The sequence below is a fragment of the Cariama cristata genome, unplaced genomic scaffold, assembly GCF_000690535.1.
Source record: "Cariama cristata isolate BGI_N322 unplaced genomic scaffold, ASM69053v1 scaffold13297, whole genome shotgun sequence".
Lineage (NCBI taxonomy): Eukaryota > Metazoa > Chordata > Aves > Cariamiformes > Cariamidae > Cariama > Cariama cristata.
The window spans coordinates 1,817-16,340 of NW_009624990.1; the positions used below are offsets into that span (position 1 = coordinate 1,817).

Genomic DNA, 14,524 nt, shown 5'->3' on the forward strand with positions numbered 1-14,524 from the left:
GAGTAGGGTAGGGATGAAGAGGCTGCAGATGAAAAGCTGAAGATGTGTAAGAGGCCTTGGAGAGAAGGTTGTTTTGTTGAGGACAAGTCATTCACTGGAACTGGATCCTCTTGCGCTTTCTGTGTTTGTTTTCCTGACTTTTGTAAGGCGTGCTCATAGCTTTGTCCACTTACTGTAGTTGTTATAAACAGTGTTATAAACAGTGTCCTGGCTGCAGAAAATAGGACTTCCAGAAATAAGTACTTGCTACAGAAATTGGCAGTTGTGATCTCTTCTGATGTTAAATGGTTCCAGAACATGTTATGCTGCCTATGTTTAAGGCTGGAGATAATCTGTCTAAAAAAACTAAAATCTGTGAAATCAGTAACCTGTCTCCTGTTTCCCAAGGTTATGATGGGCTAGGATATCTGCTTGATTGAAGTGCCTGAGAGCACGCATCTAACTTAATAAATTACTTTAAACATCTTTGTACTGGAATTGCTGCAGTGGAAACGTGAATGGAAGGAGACTTATAGAAAGAACTGGCTGGGAAATGAAGCTTCTGAATATCACTGGAAAGGAAGCACATTCTGAAATGGAAAGCCCTGAATAAAGCTTTCAGAACAGTCACCCACAATTTATATATGTAATTTGGTATTGTAATATATGTACCTTTTGGTTATTTCTAATAAGATAATTCTTACCAGACTGACTTGCAGTAGACCAGAAAGAGATGCCAGTTCAGATATGATCTGTGTTAAGATGCATGAATGTCTGAGGCTAAAATCGAGACTCAGAGGTTCTTGTGCAGTTGAGAAGTGCTGGAAGAATGATGTGAAATGAAGATGGTGCAGATACCCAGATTGCTTTGTTTTTATCAATTGTATTGCAGGCAAATGACTTCAACAACTTAATTATAAGTTTCTGAACATTTCTGAGAGTTTGCATGGAAAGATCTGATTTGCAGATGCTGGAAGGCAAGTTGCAGTTTCTAATGCTTTTCTTCTTTTCAGGCGACCATTGGAATTGATTTCCTGTCAAAAACAATGTATCTTGAAGATCGCACGGTAAGTGAGGCATCTGTGTGATAGCATGGCAGCTGCGGTCATGGGAGCAGCAGTTGCTGTGCGTGCTGTTTCGCCTGGCCATTCCTCCAATGACTGCTGAAATCCCACAGTAACGTTCAGAGGGACAGTCTTTGTTGCATCAAATCACTGACCCACTCTCCTCTTTCTCATACTTGTTACTATCTGATACCTGTAGAATGAAGTCAAAATCTTTCATGCAAAATTGGGGCAAGCTAATGTCCATATCCTGGGGAATGGGCTCTCTGTTATGGGTACCTTAGGTGTAGTTTGCTCCCAGAATTTGCAGCTCTTCCTCTGGGATTGTCAGTATAAATGGGTCTGAGCAGACTTCAGGCAGTTCCAAGTCTTGAAGTCATTCGTGATTACCAGTGGTGGCATAGTTCCTCCTCGTAGAAAGGCTCCTTTTGTAACACGGTTCTGACGCACTGTTAACAAAGGCATTTTGGATTTAGCTTGCGTGATATTCCTTTTTGCATAAAGAGATCCCTTACATCCCTCTCCTGTCTTTCAGTATTTGTCTTTTCGTTCATTCATGTATTGCTAGTACTTGCCTTTTTGCTAGTTTTATTACTGGCTGAGAAGTATGAAACTGTTGTGAGGAGAAAGGGGCCAGTGTTGTGGTGGAAGTCCTTTGTGTTGCTTTAGGTCTGTTGCTTCTGAAGAAGTCTCAGCCCAGTGTGCCTTGTGAGTTTCCGAGTGCTTCTTTGCCATGTTACCAGTGGTTTGCTATGAGAAAAGACCTTACTTAATCTTTGGGAGAAACTACTTGAGTAACATTCTTCAATGGTAGTAGCAGTGGCAGAAGAAGAGAAAGATACTGGGAATGCTGCCTGACGCCTGTGAAGGCAAATTGGAAGGCCTGTATACTGTTTTCAGCAGTGTAGTCTTGATTTCTTGTGGCTGTGTAGATCAGGATGTCATTCACCTGCTGGCCTGCTATCCAGAAAATACCATTTTCTTTCCCATGTTGGATATACTGTTAGCTTTCCTGGTTGTGTAAGTGGTCCACAGAGCCCCTAAAGCCTGTTTAAACAATAGAGAGGTGTTAAATGTAGATAAGAGGAGGGAGAAATACAAGCACACAAGCGGGGAAAATCCAGACATTTAAATAATTCTCGGATGTGGCTAATGCTGTATTTTACAATAGGCTTTGACTGTTGGGCTTGAAATGAAGAATGCTAAGCCTGTAACTGCAGTGTATGCTTTGGCATATTCAGTATGTCCTTACACCAAATATATCCTGAAATTATACCTGTGCTAGATCAGTCAGCTCTAAATGTGGCCTGGGTAGCATGTAATAAACAGCAGAAGGGACAAATACATGTGGAGTTTGGTTCTTCTAAACCACCTCCAGTAGCCTCACACAGAGGGCAGCGGTAAGTATGCCATTTCCAGCACATTACCAGTGCACAGGGACCTGTGGCATTAAGTGAACTGGGGCCACGAGAAGCCCCATCCTCAGTACCGACTGTCAGGCTGCCAGTTCCTTGTTACAGGTACAATCTCATTTTTGAAAGACTGAGTAGTATTTCCTTTTCTGTGTCTTGATATCTTCCCAGACTTGTTGGATTTAAGCACAAGATAAGCCAGTCTAGAGGGTGTTAGCTATTCTAGGTAGGCTTGTACCTACTGCTGTGTTTCACCACATCAGGCTTTCCAGTGGGTTAATCAGTAGCAGGGTGATGTAGTCTTCATGGTTAGGAGTCACCGCATCTAGCTAGTGGTAGTCTGCTTGTGTGACCATTATAGCCAGAGTTCTGATGTGGCAGGATGCACGGAGGTATGTATGCTTATTTCCCTCATTAGCAGATGGTGTGAGAAGGTATTTTTTTAGGGATATCTTAGTTTTATGATTAAATGGAAGAATGTGTTCATATGTGCAAGTTATTAATGGGTCTGTGGAGGGAGGGAGGTTTCTCAGAAGTGCTGGGCTGAGGTTACTGCAAGAATATGGTTAGAAGTGTCGTTGGCTCTTTTCACATTTCTGTTCCATTTTAACGTTCCTTTTGTTGCATTATTTTTGCCTTGCAATTTTTTCCTTTTTATTTTTATTTCACTTGAGTTTTGGTTTTGTTTTCCATTTTCCTGCTCTTCCCCTTCCCTCTACCCCTACACTTTTCCATTTCCCAGATCAGGCTGCAGCTGTGGGATACAGCCGGCCAGGAGAGGTTCCGCAGCCTCATTCCCAGCTACATCCGTGACTCTGCTGTGGCTGTCATTGTCTTTGACGTTACAAGTAGGTATTGAGCCGGAGTGTCTGCAGGGACCTTGCTTTTAACATGTATCTTGTATGCATTGGAAGTGTTGGTGGTATCTGAAAAGAGCCAAGATAGGCAATCGGCCCCAGGACTGTAGGTGTTTCATGGGCTGAGGGGTTGTAGCTGAGCATCTTCCCCCACAGCCGATGGTAACTCCATCCCATAATACAGAAACTGGGGAACTGGAAAACTCAGGTCTGCGCTAAGCTCCAACGATGGAAGTGATACACGGAGGGCTGGCAGGTAGGTGAGTAGGGACTGTGTCTGTGCTGATTGGAATGAAAGGTGATTGATAGCCTTTGGAAAACCTTATACTTTTCTGGTTTGGGTTTGTTTTGTTTTTTTTTAAAATCTCAGAATGAATTTTTGTTCCTTTCTGGATAACTAGATAACAACTTCAGATGCGAAAGCTGTCAGAGTAGGTAAAACAATACAACACCCATTTAAATAAAAGCTATGTAGTGACTTGTGAGGATTCAAGACTCCCATTTCATTGAAGAGAAGAACTGGCAATTCATATGTGTAATGAGAGGGCTTTTGAAAGAGGAGAGATGTAACTACCGTAATTTCTAAAGAATAAACAAGCTTAGATGGAAATTCTCAATAAGTCTTGGCATGAATATTTTCGTGTAAGATATCAAGATATGAATACAATTATTTCATTGTAACTCCTTGTTATTGATTCCACTTGATCTGGCATTTTCAATTAAGCTACAGTATCGGCATAAATATCTGGACAGGATTTATACCAGTGAGCGAACACCATGTGGACAAAGTCTAAGTAAAGAAGGTAGTGCAGGTGAAAAGCCTCTGGCCCACCTCTATTCTGTCACAAACTCTAGGTTATAGTGAGGTTTTAGGGACCAGGGGTTTGTTTTGCTTTGGTTAACTGAAGTGCTTACCAAATAATAGACTTCTGTTATGATTTATCTTGCATATTGAGAGCAAATAATTACATGGTTTTTCTCCCAGTTCTGTAGCTTAAGTAGTTGACTCTGGGAGGATTTCTGGTTTTACTAGTGTAAAACTGAAGTGATCTGTTTGGGGAGTGCTGAGGTGTGCATGTGATGACTTATGCTAGGAGCTCATCTAGGTGAGGCGGTGTGGCAGGCCACATAGGTTGGCATCTTTTCTTCCCACTGTTGTGACAGGTACAGGATGCTGTTTATCCAGGCAAGTGGAAAAATCTTGCCAGTCTAGACTGTTCTTAACAGCTTCCAGACATGTCAAAAATAATTAAGTGATAGCTGATCTCATCATACTTTGGTAATGGTCTGATCTTTTCAGATAATTTCATTTTTTTCTTTGTTCTGTTTTTAGTGACCGAGAGGCTTTTAGTTTTCCTGTGTTACTGAAGGAGCATGGTTATGTACTTCTGACGGCGAGATGATGGCGAGCGCTAGTGCGGTTAGGAAAAGACATTTTCCTTTACCACTCTGAAGAGCTATATATTTGCGTTGTCTTTAGTGGTAATTGTATTTAGGAACCTCAAATAGCCTCCTGTAAGTTAATGCTGGTCATGGTAGTGTAAAATAGGGACAGTCCCATAGGACTTACATAAGTACCAGCCAAGATACTCTTAACTAGTAGAGAAAAACTGTTAGCTAGCATGTGGGGAGCTGAGAAGAAAAAGAGAAATTGCATAGTTATTGTCAATCTGATGGGCATCTTGAAATGCAAGTGGCCTGTGAAGAGATCCATGGTGAAAGTCTATACTGCAACTGGGGCCCTGTTCTGAACAAGTCACCTTGTTTCTAAGAGAGACTGGGTTAATTCTTGGTTGAGGACCTTTCATCTTTCCAGACTGGTAGGGTCATTAGCACGCTGTGGTATTTGAGTGCGTTATTTATATTTTTCTCTTCCCGTCCAGAACGGGTGCACACAAACTTTGACTTCTAGAAACAAGAAGCCACAGAAATACTGTTACTTTCTCAGGTCACTTCAGGGGTGCCTGCATGGTACCTGCAGCCTTCCCTCAAATGGTGTTACCCTTCTCTACAAGATTACTGGGGCCAGTTCTTCCCTAGTTGTGTGGCACTTCCTCTGGTTGCCTTTTTGACTGTTAATCTGAAGATTGGAGTGTTCAAATCACCACCTTGGTAAACTTTCTGAGCGAATAGTCTGGTGTGGCAGCAATGTCTTGGGGACTGTGTGGAAGCTTCTTGTGATGTCCAGAAGCAAGAGCCAGAAGCTGTCATTATCAGTCAGATCTTCCAGCACCAGTGTAATACTGTCCAAGTGCTTGGAGTGGAGTTTGTCACCCTCAGTTCCCTGCGGTAGTGAAGAGCCCTGACTTTTGCTGCTGTAATCAAGGCTGCCTTCAAGTGAAGCATGAGCTAATTGCTTTAACTGTAAACCCTAATCTTCCTTAAGCCCCAGGGCATCAGATCTACATAGCCTGACGTAGATACGATGTTGTTTTGAATCTGGTTGTAGCAAGACACTTTGCAGACATGTGCTCTGTCCAGCTTCTATTTCTCTTCTAAACAAGCCAATTACTGGTCCTTCTGAAACTGCTTTCTCCCTTGTAGCCAGTCTCCTGCAAGCTGCCTTATTAACCGCTGTTCTGTGCATAAACAGCTGCTCTCCCTCATTGCTGAACAAGCGGCTTTGTGAGCACATCTAACCAATGCATGTAATTAAGCTGGGAACCAGTATCTGCCCTCCTACGAAACTCATGCTTGTTGAGAATGCCAACAGCAATCTTGTTTTCTGGCAGTGTAGTGCTACTTGTACAGCTCACCATGTGGGGTAATGACTTGGAAGGAAATGGTATCACTCCCAATTGTGAAAAGTTTTTGTTTAGCACTCGCTGTGGTAGTTGGGCATGTTTTGACCATTGCTGTTTCAAATAGGCAAGTCTCAGACCTTAGAGCTATCATATAATAGGTCAATTTGTGTTTGGGCATAGTTCTGGATGGAGATCAGCTGTACCTCTGGCAGCATTTGTGCTTGTTGCTGACTCTTGTGCTTATCTGAAAGGGAGAACCCAATGCCCTTTGTGTCACATGAAACCGACAGTGTGTAATACTTGCTTTTGTTTCTGCTCGAACTTTAGTTATTGATTGCCTTAATCTTGCCTGAAAATCCCCATTGCCATCTTCTGGATGCTGGAGAATGGATGCTGTTTTACCGCGTGGTGTCTGGGCTGAGGGAACTGTATGTCTGTCATGTGGAAATTGCCCAAAAAACTTTGATCTGAGATGCTCTAGGCTAGGAGTCCTGGGGAGACCCCATACTGAATCCTGGGTAGACCAGAAAGGCCAGCTCTGTATTATTTGTTAGCTACCACTATCAGCAGTGAGGTAGTAGCCATAACCTAGAGCTCTTTGGGAACAGCAGAATACATAGATGAGCAAAGGAGGGGATTAGAGCACATTATCTACAAAGAGAGTCAGAAAAGCCAACTTCTGTGGTGTTTGGATATTTGGGGCAAGATTACAAGGTCAACCTCAGCTTCTCAGACTGAGCTGCATACAGTTAATTCTAGAAATGGCCTTTTCTCTAAAGGACAGTTTCCTCCTTTCTTTTCTCTCTTTCTCTTTTTCTCTCTCTCTCTCTCTGCTCTCCCTGGCCTGGTACCAGCAGGTTCGGCTGCAGCTTTGGGACACAGCAGGCCAGGAGCGGTTCCGCAGTCTCATTCCCAGCTACATCCGCGACTCCACTATTGCTGTGGTAGTCTATGACATTACAAGTGAGTGATGCTTTGGTGTCTCATTATTTGAAATACTACATGTAAGCAGAACTAATAAGTTACAACCACAAGTTCTGCAAAAAGATGATTTAACATTAGAAATGTTTTTTCCCCACCCTGTTTCCCTGTCTGAGTGGAAAACAATTTATGGGTCATTTATGTGTGGTGTGGGGAGATTTGGAGAAGCACCTGAGTACAGGCATAGCATTCTCCCTCTCTGAAAAGAAGTTCTGTCCTCAGCACTCCCATTTGATTTTTCCCACAGACTTGAATTCTTTCCAGCAAACCTCCAAGTGGATTGATGACGTTCGGACAGAGAGAGGAAGTGATGTCATCATCATGTTGGTGGGGAACAAAACTGACCTGGCAGACAAGAGGTAATGGAAGGGAGCTGGCGGCCTTGCTGCCCTGGCCAGTGAAAGCAAGGAACTGGCCAACTAGTCTGTCTTCAAAACAATTGTTGATTTTAAATGAAGCATAAATAGCTTGTCATGAAATTCAGATTTCTAGTTTCAGCATATGCAAAGTTATTCCCTTTTGCTATTCTACAAATAGTTTTAGTTAAAACAAACCCACTTAAAAAATTCCTTTTACTTAAATCAAGTATCTCTATGCCGTGTTTCTCAATAGTGTGTTTTGTCTGATTTTTCTTTTCATGCTGAGATAAAGCCAAAAAGATGTCTTGCAAAAGCAAGGAAATCTACCTTTTTTCAATAATCCTATTTACATGACTCTTTCTGCATGTGCAACTGTCAGTTCATAGTACAGTTTCTTGTTACCAGATGCAGCATGAGCTTTTACAGAATCAATCTAAAAGGTTTCCCTCTGAGCATAAATTTCATGTTATACATAACACGAACTGTGATGTTGTGGATGTGTGAGAGGAAACTAGATTAGCAAAAGCAGTCTTCCCCAAGAGACATAAAATGTTAATTAGACTCTTAAAATCATGTGGACTTAATGTTTTGGGACATGTCATAAAGCATTTTGCTTTCAAAACTCAATCCTACGACACCACTTCAGCTAACATAACCAGTGTAATAGCTTAGAAGACCACAGACTTGCGCTTTTGCATTTCTGTTTCAAATTGTTCTCTTGATTGTTGATTTAGCAAAAATTTTGTGTAATGTTTTCAGAGTTTTTTCACTCTTCATGAAGACATCAGAAACATAGATGAGAAAAGACTTTTATTTTAATGGTTAGTGTAGTAGTTGGCAAAGCGAAGATGGAGTAAGTCATGCAGTTCCTTACAGTCCCAATACTTTAAACTGAAACATCCTCACATATGCCGGGTACTCTAAAATGTGTGCTTCATAGGACATGAAGTATTGAAATGATGGGGAATTTTTATCTGGTGTAAAAGAAAGCATCTCAAAAAGCAGAACTGGGAAACACTTGGATCTCACAGCGAAGTGAGGTCTTATAAAATCAAACCCTTACCCTTTGGCTATTCACAAGATGCTTCTGATCAAAAGATAACAGCTTGAAAAGCTTACGTATGGAACACTAATGTTTTCTCAGAAAAATCTTGTGCTATTGTCTGAACTGCCTGTTTACTCTGTTTCTTGGAATGATGGGCCTAATAGGGATCGGACTGTTTCGTTGTGGCATGCTACCACATTTTAAATTCTAAACCTTGCTTTACTCACTCCTGCAGTGTACATATTGCTTCAGAATGTATTGTGACCTGTTTTTCCCCTTGTGGTTTTGGTGTTGTCCAAATGCTCGTCCGAGACAATACCGAGCATCCCTGGCTGCACAAACTGGTGTCAGGAGATGCTTTTTGCCCTTTGTCCCTGTGCGAGTCACGCTGTTAGATTGTAGTTTGCCATGCCTAGCAGGAAAAGCATAGACAGTTCTAATACCAGCAAGCGGTTTGAGTCAGCGGGGAAAAGGGTAAAGTTAGGCTCCAGCCGGGTGCTGCGTGGGCTTTGTACTGGTGGTTCTTCCAGAAATGTCTTCTGTGTCCTCCACACAGACCCCCCTCAGTCTTGACAACTATTTGGCTTTTCCCACTCTCAGTGGGAGGCCATTCTAAGTGTCCTTTGCCTTGCACTTTGGAAATACTGGTAAAACTTGGTGCTCAGAGCTTCAGAAATACGATAAAAGTGAGCAAAATGCAAGATGTTCTACTTGAGCCAGTTCTGGATGTTGACCACTGAGTATCTCTTATGTCCTCTTGGGAGCTAGAGGTAGCTGCAGCTCCCTGACTGAATAACCTGACATTTAGATTTGAGGCTTTATAATTTCTGTCAAAATCCAGTTTCATATAGAACTGGAAAACCCAATGGGATAATTTCAGCTTTGGATTATTTCCTGATAGTTAGGCAGAGTGTGTGCAGGCCGGCTGGCACAGCACTGACATAAGTATTAAAAATACCAGAAAATTGTTTGAAACATACCTGCAGTTGAAGTTCATGTAGCACTAGAAATTCTTATTTTAGAGATTTAGGTAACAGTAGTCATGGTCTAGGCTAGAATTTGGAATTATGGTGTATAGCCAGGTATTAGTAAAAGAAGCTGCCTTGTCTTTCTTCTTAAAAGGAAGTTAAATTTGTCTTAGGCTGAAATTCTGGGTCTTCTAGGGCTGGACAAAGCTGCAGTATAAGTCTGAGCTTGGTCACTTTTTTTGAAATAGAATGCAGCGTATTGGAAGCCGTGCGTCCTATGGTAAAAACAGAGTGATGATGCAAGTTGAGTTCTGAGGCCAAAAAGCTGAACTGAAAATAGCACTGTTCTTATTTAGTGCAGCCTGTTAAGTTTTTCTTTCCTGCTAATGTTGTGTCAGTTGGTGGCTTTTTTCCTGCAGTTTTCTTTTTATCATTTTCGGACTATTTTTCTTTGTTTTGGTTTTTCTGGTCTGTGATTTGTTCTCATTGCTGTAGACAGGTTTCTATAGAGGAGGGTGAGAGAAAAGCCCAAGAACTGCATATGATGTATATTGAAACCAGTGCTAAAGCAGGATATAATGTCAAACAGGTATGTACAGGGTATTGATCAGAGATGCAACTGCAGGTACTTGCTTGCAAGCAGCAGCCTAGCACTTGCTGTTTTACTGTACTTGCTGCTGGAGCCTTTCTGAAATCTTTCTGTAACCGCATGGAGTTCCCTTCTGTTAACTTCTGGGAAACTGCTTTTTGTACCAGGTGCCACATATGGGGATTCTTCCTTCCCTTGAGGATGCTGTGAGTGAGGCTCAAGTGTACTGCACAAACTTCATCCTGTGTTGATCACCCGTTATTAATACTCCTAAGTCCAGGCATTCCCGTGGTAACTTACCTGAGGCTGTTTCATTCGTAGCTGGAGGAACTGGGGGTCTTAAAGACTTGGAGGTGCTGAGGTCTCCGTTGGTGGCCTGTGCACTCTTGTAGGGGATGGCGAAGCGGCCCTCCGCTGAAGAGGGTCTCAGTCACAGACATCTCTAACTCTTCCTGTCTGTTCTTCCTTTCTGTCTTTCTGCTTCTGTTTGCATCTCTGTCCAGGCAAATCACTACAGAAGAAGGTGAACAGAGAGCCAAAGAGCTGAATGTGATGTTTATTGAGACCAGTGCAAAGACTGGATACAATGTGAAACAGGTAGATCAGTGTCCTGTTCTAAAGACAGGAAATCTGTACGTTATTGCTTTGTGTGTATGCTTCTGCTTGGGGTTCATGTTCCGTCAGATATTTGCTTGTATAGTTTAGTCAATGCCCGAAATGCTTCTTGCCGAGTGATCACTGCTGCTGCTTTATCTAGTGGAAGCTCCTTTCCTGTCAAGTCAATGATTCCCTGTTAAAGCTAAGCAAACTTACCTTGAAAGAAAGGAGGATCTAAAACCAGAATGTGCTGAGGGATAGGAACAGCAGTATTTTGTGCAGCCAGTCAAACATAATTTTATACATTCCCTTTGCTTTTGTTAATAGTTAGAGCACTGTTTTCTGAAATCAGTGCTGACATCAGTTGGGATAATTGCTTGTGCTGATGCACTAGAGTAGAAGTTCCTGCTTCTGTTTGCAAGCCGCAGAGGAAAATCTTAGAATAGTTGAGGTTGGAAGGGATCTCTGGAGATCGTCTAGTCTAACCCTCATGCTCAGAGCGGCCTGCCCAAAACTGCCTCCAGTAGCATTTTGAATATCTCAAAGGATAGAGACTCCAGACAACCTGTCACGGTGTTTGACTATCCATCTGTACAGTAAAAAAAAAAATTTGAATTTTTTTTTCTTGTATTTAAACGGAATTTCTTGTATTTCAGTTTGTGCCTGTTGCCTCTTGCCATAAGCTTGTGATCCCACTCTCCACTACTTCAGGAATTGTTCTGAAGTGTGACAGAACTTGGGGAGTAAAGCAGCTGTAAGGTCCAGGAGTCTGCAGGGAGCATAAGTACTACTGGTGCCAGCTGGGAAACATACTTGCCAGTTTGCTGCACAGCAGCTAGTTAGCAGAACCTCACACTGGGATTAGGAAACTTTGGTTTTGTTTCTTTTGGCTATTCTGGATTGAATCCACTTTAGTCTTTGGTTCTAACTTACTGTCACTTTATTTGCCTAGCGGGTGTTTGCAGTGAGAACTTCTGTGAGTAAAAGGATGCTAACTGCAGCACCTTGCTGGTATCTCGGTAGCTTGATTTTGCAAGTAACACAATTTGGAGGGATGGAAGAGAAACCCCTGCCAAGCTACTGTGAGAAAAATCATCATTAGCAGATGATTGCTCTATTTTTTTATGCAGCACTTTTCACCAGACTGCCTAGCAGTGTCTGTATTGTGTTAACTGCTGCGTTAGTATCAGCAGGAGGAGCTCTAAGCATCGACTTGAGAAATTACGCAAAACCATTTTCTGTTTTTTATGGGGGTGTGATAGTCCTTCCCAGCTCTAGCACATCCTTAATAGCTTAAATGCAGCTCACTTGAGCCAGCTGTTCTGCTCAGAAATGGCTGGTGTGCAGCTGGACTGAACAGAAAGGATGGGCTGTAAAACCTCAGTTATTCCATGGAGTTCTTAAACCTTCGATCTCTTGCAAGGTGGCTTGTTAGCAGTCTAGACTTGTGCACTGTAACATTGCTGTGTGCAGAAGCAGTTGAGACTGGAAATGGTAAATGGCATGCTTACTGAGTGCAGGAAGGAATTCTTCTATGCGTCCCTGGAAGAACTGTTACTAATTATTTCCATGTTCTGTTCAAGTAGAAACAGGTGAAATAAAACTGTCTGTTTCATAGGCATTGAATAACTTCTTTAATAAAACCTGTTAAATTTCTTGGGTAAGATTCTTGTGGCATTTGTTGATCATTGCTTTGCTTGCTAAAGTACCCACATAACAAGTTTGTACAATTCAAACTCTTAAGATCTGCTGTAAAGCAATGTTTTTTAACAGGCATTTTCTTTCTGACAAGCCTTCAGCTTTCCTATTGCTACTTTTCAGCTTTTCCGTCGTGTGGCTGCTGCCTTACCTGGGATGGACAGCACACCAGAGAAGAGCAAAGAAGACAGTATCCTTGCTTTCTTATCAGTAACTTTGCCTGTTCTCATGGAGTTTGACAATTATCTTTTGCTGGGTTGGGCTTACTGACTTTTTGGCACATTGTAGGATGGGCCTTACAGGGTTTTTGCAGAGATATGGCTGAACCAGCCAGTGTAGTGTGGTGCTTACCTATGGGTGTAAACTGAGGACCCTGCTTGTGGTCTATATATAAATGTACAGAACTACTTATAACAAGCTTAGGATAAAATTTGCATAGTTTTAAAATACCATAATACTTTCCTCCTTTTGCACAGGGCTGTCTTGTGCATGGACCTGTTCAATTGGGCGCTCTCCTCTAAATGGTCTTGACATACCGCGTCCACTGGTTTTGCAGTTAGTCCTGTTCAGGCAGGATATGGTATGCTCTGCTGTGCTAAAAGATCTGCAGTTACCAAGAAGGGACAGCTAACAACCTTTCCAGGTACTGATCTCTTTCTCTGTTCTTCTTATTTTTCCTTGATCTGGGTGATTCCTTAACTTGTCTCCTGCAGTGATTGACATCAAACTAGAGAAACCTCCTGAGCAGCCTGTAACGGAGAGCGGGTGCTCATGTTAACAGGCCCGTTCTGTAGCAGCACATTCCCCAACCGGCCAGTCTCACTGAAGAACATCACCGCTCATTGGCTAGGCAACCCTACTTTGTGGGCTGAAAAACCAATCTACTAAGCGAGCGAACTCCCTGTTTACTGGTGGGGAGCAGCCCCGGCCGCCCCTCTTACTGCATGGTATGAGCCCTGAGTGCAGAATGAGTGTCCTGTCTTTTCTTTTATTTTTTTATGTTGTTGCACTTTGGCACTGTGGTGCCCTTTACACTCTCTCTCTTCCTCTCCTTCTCCCCCTCTTCCCCACCTTGAGCCTGTCTGCTCAGATGTATCTTGTGAATGCAGTGGAAAAGCCACCAAGTTAGGGAAGACAAAAATAAAGCTTGGGGGTGGGCTTTCCACCTTCCTTACTGCCTTGCATCTTAAATAGTTCCCTGTCCACTCCAGCCCTGTCTTTGTCCTGCATCCCCACTTCCTCTCTTGAAAGGCTGCTCCTTTTAAACCAGTCAGTTTGACTTGGCCTTGCCTTTTTGGACAATACAGGTTATCCGTTTCTAGGCTTTTGCTTCCTGCAGGGCACACACAATATTAGCTCCTCGGTTTCTCCTTTCTGTGGATGATCTTGGCTAACTCTTGCTCACGACTTCTGAGTTTTGCCCCTCGTGTTACACGCAGAACTGGAAACCCCCAGGCTCTGATATATTTGGCCTCATTGCTCCTGTTTGTGTAGCAGAGACATCCCACAGGCTGCTCTCCTCAGTTGGAGTGTCTTCCCATCCGGAGGATGTTGGCGCTTGGTGAGTGTTGGCTGTCAGATGTGGGGAAGGAAGAGGGTACAGAGGCTTTGCAGCGTGAGGCGTGATTGATCTTCAGGCTGGTTTGTAGAGACCTGGGTCCTGGCTGTCACGAGTGAAAGCAAACAAGTTGCCTGAAATCCATCGCTGCAGGGGCAATACCTGCCCTGGGAGTCACAGAGGCTGTTCAGGTTCTTTTCCCAGTCTCTGTTCTCCTGTTCCTCGTCACATAGACTGGGAGCTTCTTCACATGGAGCAGGAGAGCTACAGCAGGTAGAAGGGCAGTGATAGCTGTTCTATTCTCATACCTAGGTTGCTGCTTGATGAAATCATTCATAGCTGCTTCTGCCTTCGTAGTAGACTTCTGGGGGCTGGGGCTAGTAGCCCTTTCACTTTTGAGGTAGTTTTAAGCTGCAGCATTGCCGAAGCTGAGATGAGCAGTAGCAGGGATTTATTGTCAGACCTGGGTAGAGGAATGGAGGACTGTATGCTGCTGAAGTGAATTTTGGTGTCACTTCTCAACCTTGGAGGTTGAGAAATACCTCCTCTTCCCCCTGCCCCTCATTTCTAATTGTTAATAGAGCTTTTCAGAGACTTTTACTGCGGGGTTTGTTCATCTGTCCTAACCAGAAGTCGGTAGGTTTGTCTGTTGACAGAGAGGAGAATAAAGCAG

The 14,524-nt window shown here is 42.9% G+C and overlaps 1 protein-coding gene across 2 annotated transcripts in view; it reads left to right on the forward strand.

Moving 5' to 3' along the window:
- The window catches only part of LOC104164177 (ras-related protein Rab-6A-like), a 14,209-nt gene extending 683 nt beyond the window's left edge, over positions 1-13,526 (forward strand). The window contains exons 2-7 of one of the 2 annotated variants that reach the window (XM_009703431.1): positions 993-1,046; positions 6,914-7,019; positions 7,285-7,396; positions 10,502-10,595; positions 12,417-12,483; positions 13,007-13,526. In XM_009703431.1, the coding sequence (XP_009701733.1) occupies positions 993-1,046; positions 6,914-7,019; positions 7,285-7,396; positions 10,502-10,595; positions 12,417-12,483; positions 13,007-13,071 (498 nt within the window). In that variant the 3' untranslated portion in view covers positions 13,072-13,526. Of the gene's footprint in view, positions 1-992; positions 1,047-3,197; positions 3,304-6,913; positions 7,020-7,284; positions 7,397-9,904; positions 9,999-10,501; positions 10,596-12,416; positions 12,484-13,006 lie in introns of both variants that reach the window. The other variant, XM_009703432.1, reaches the window with a different exon arrangement.
- Positions 13,527-14,524: the final 998 nt, after the last annotated feature.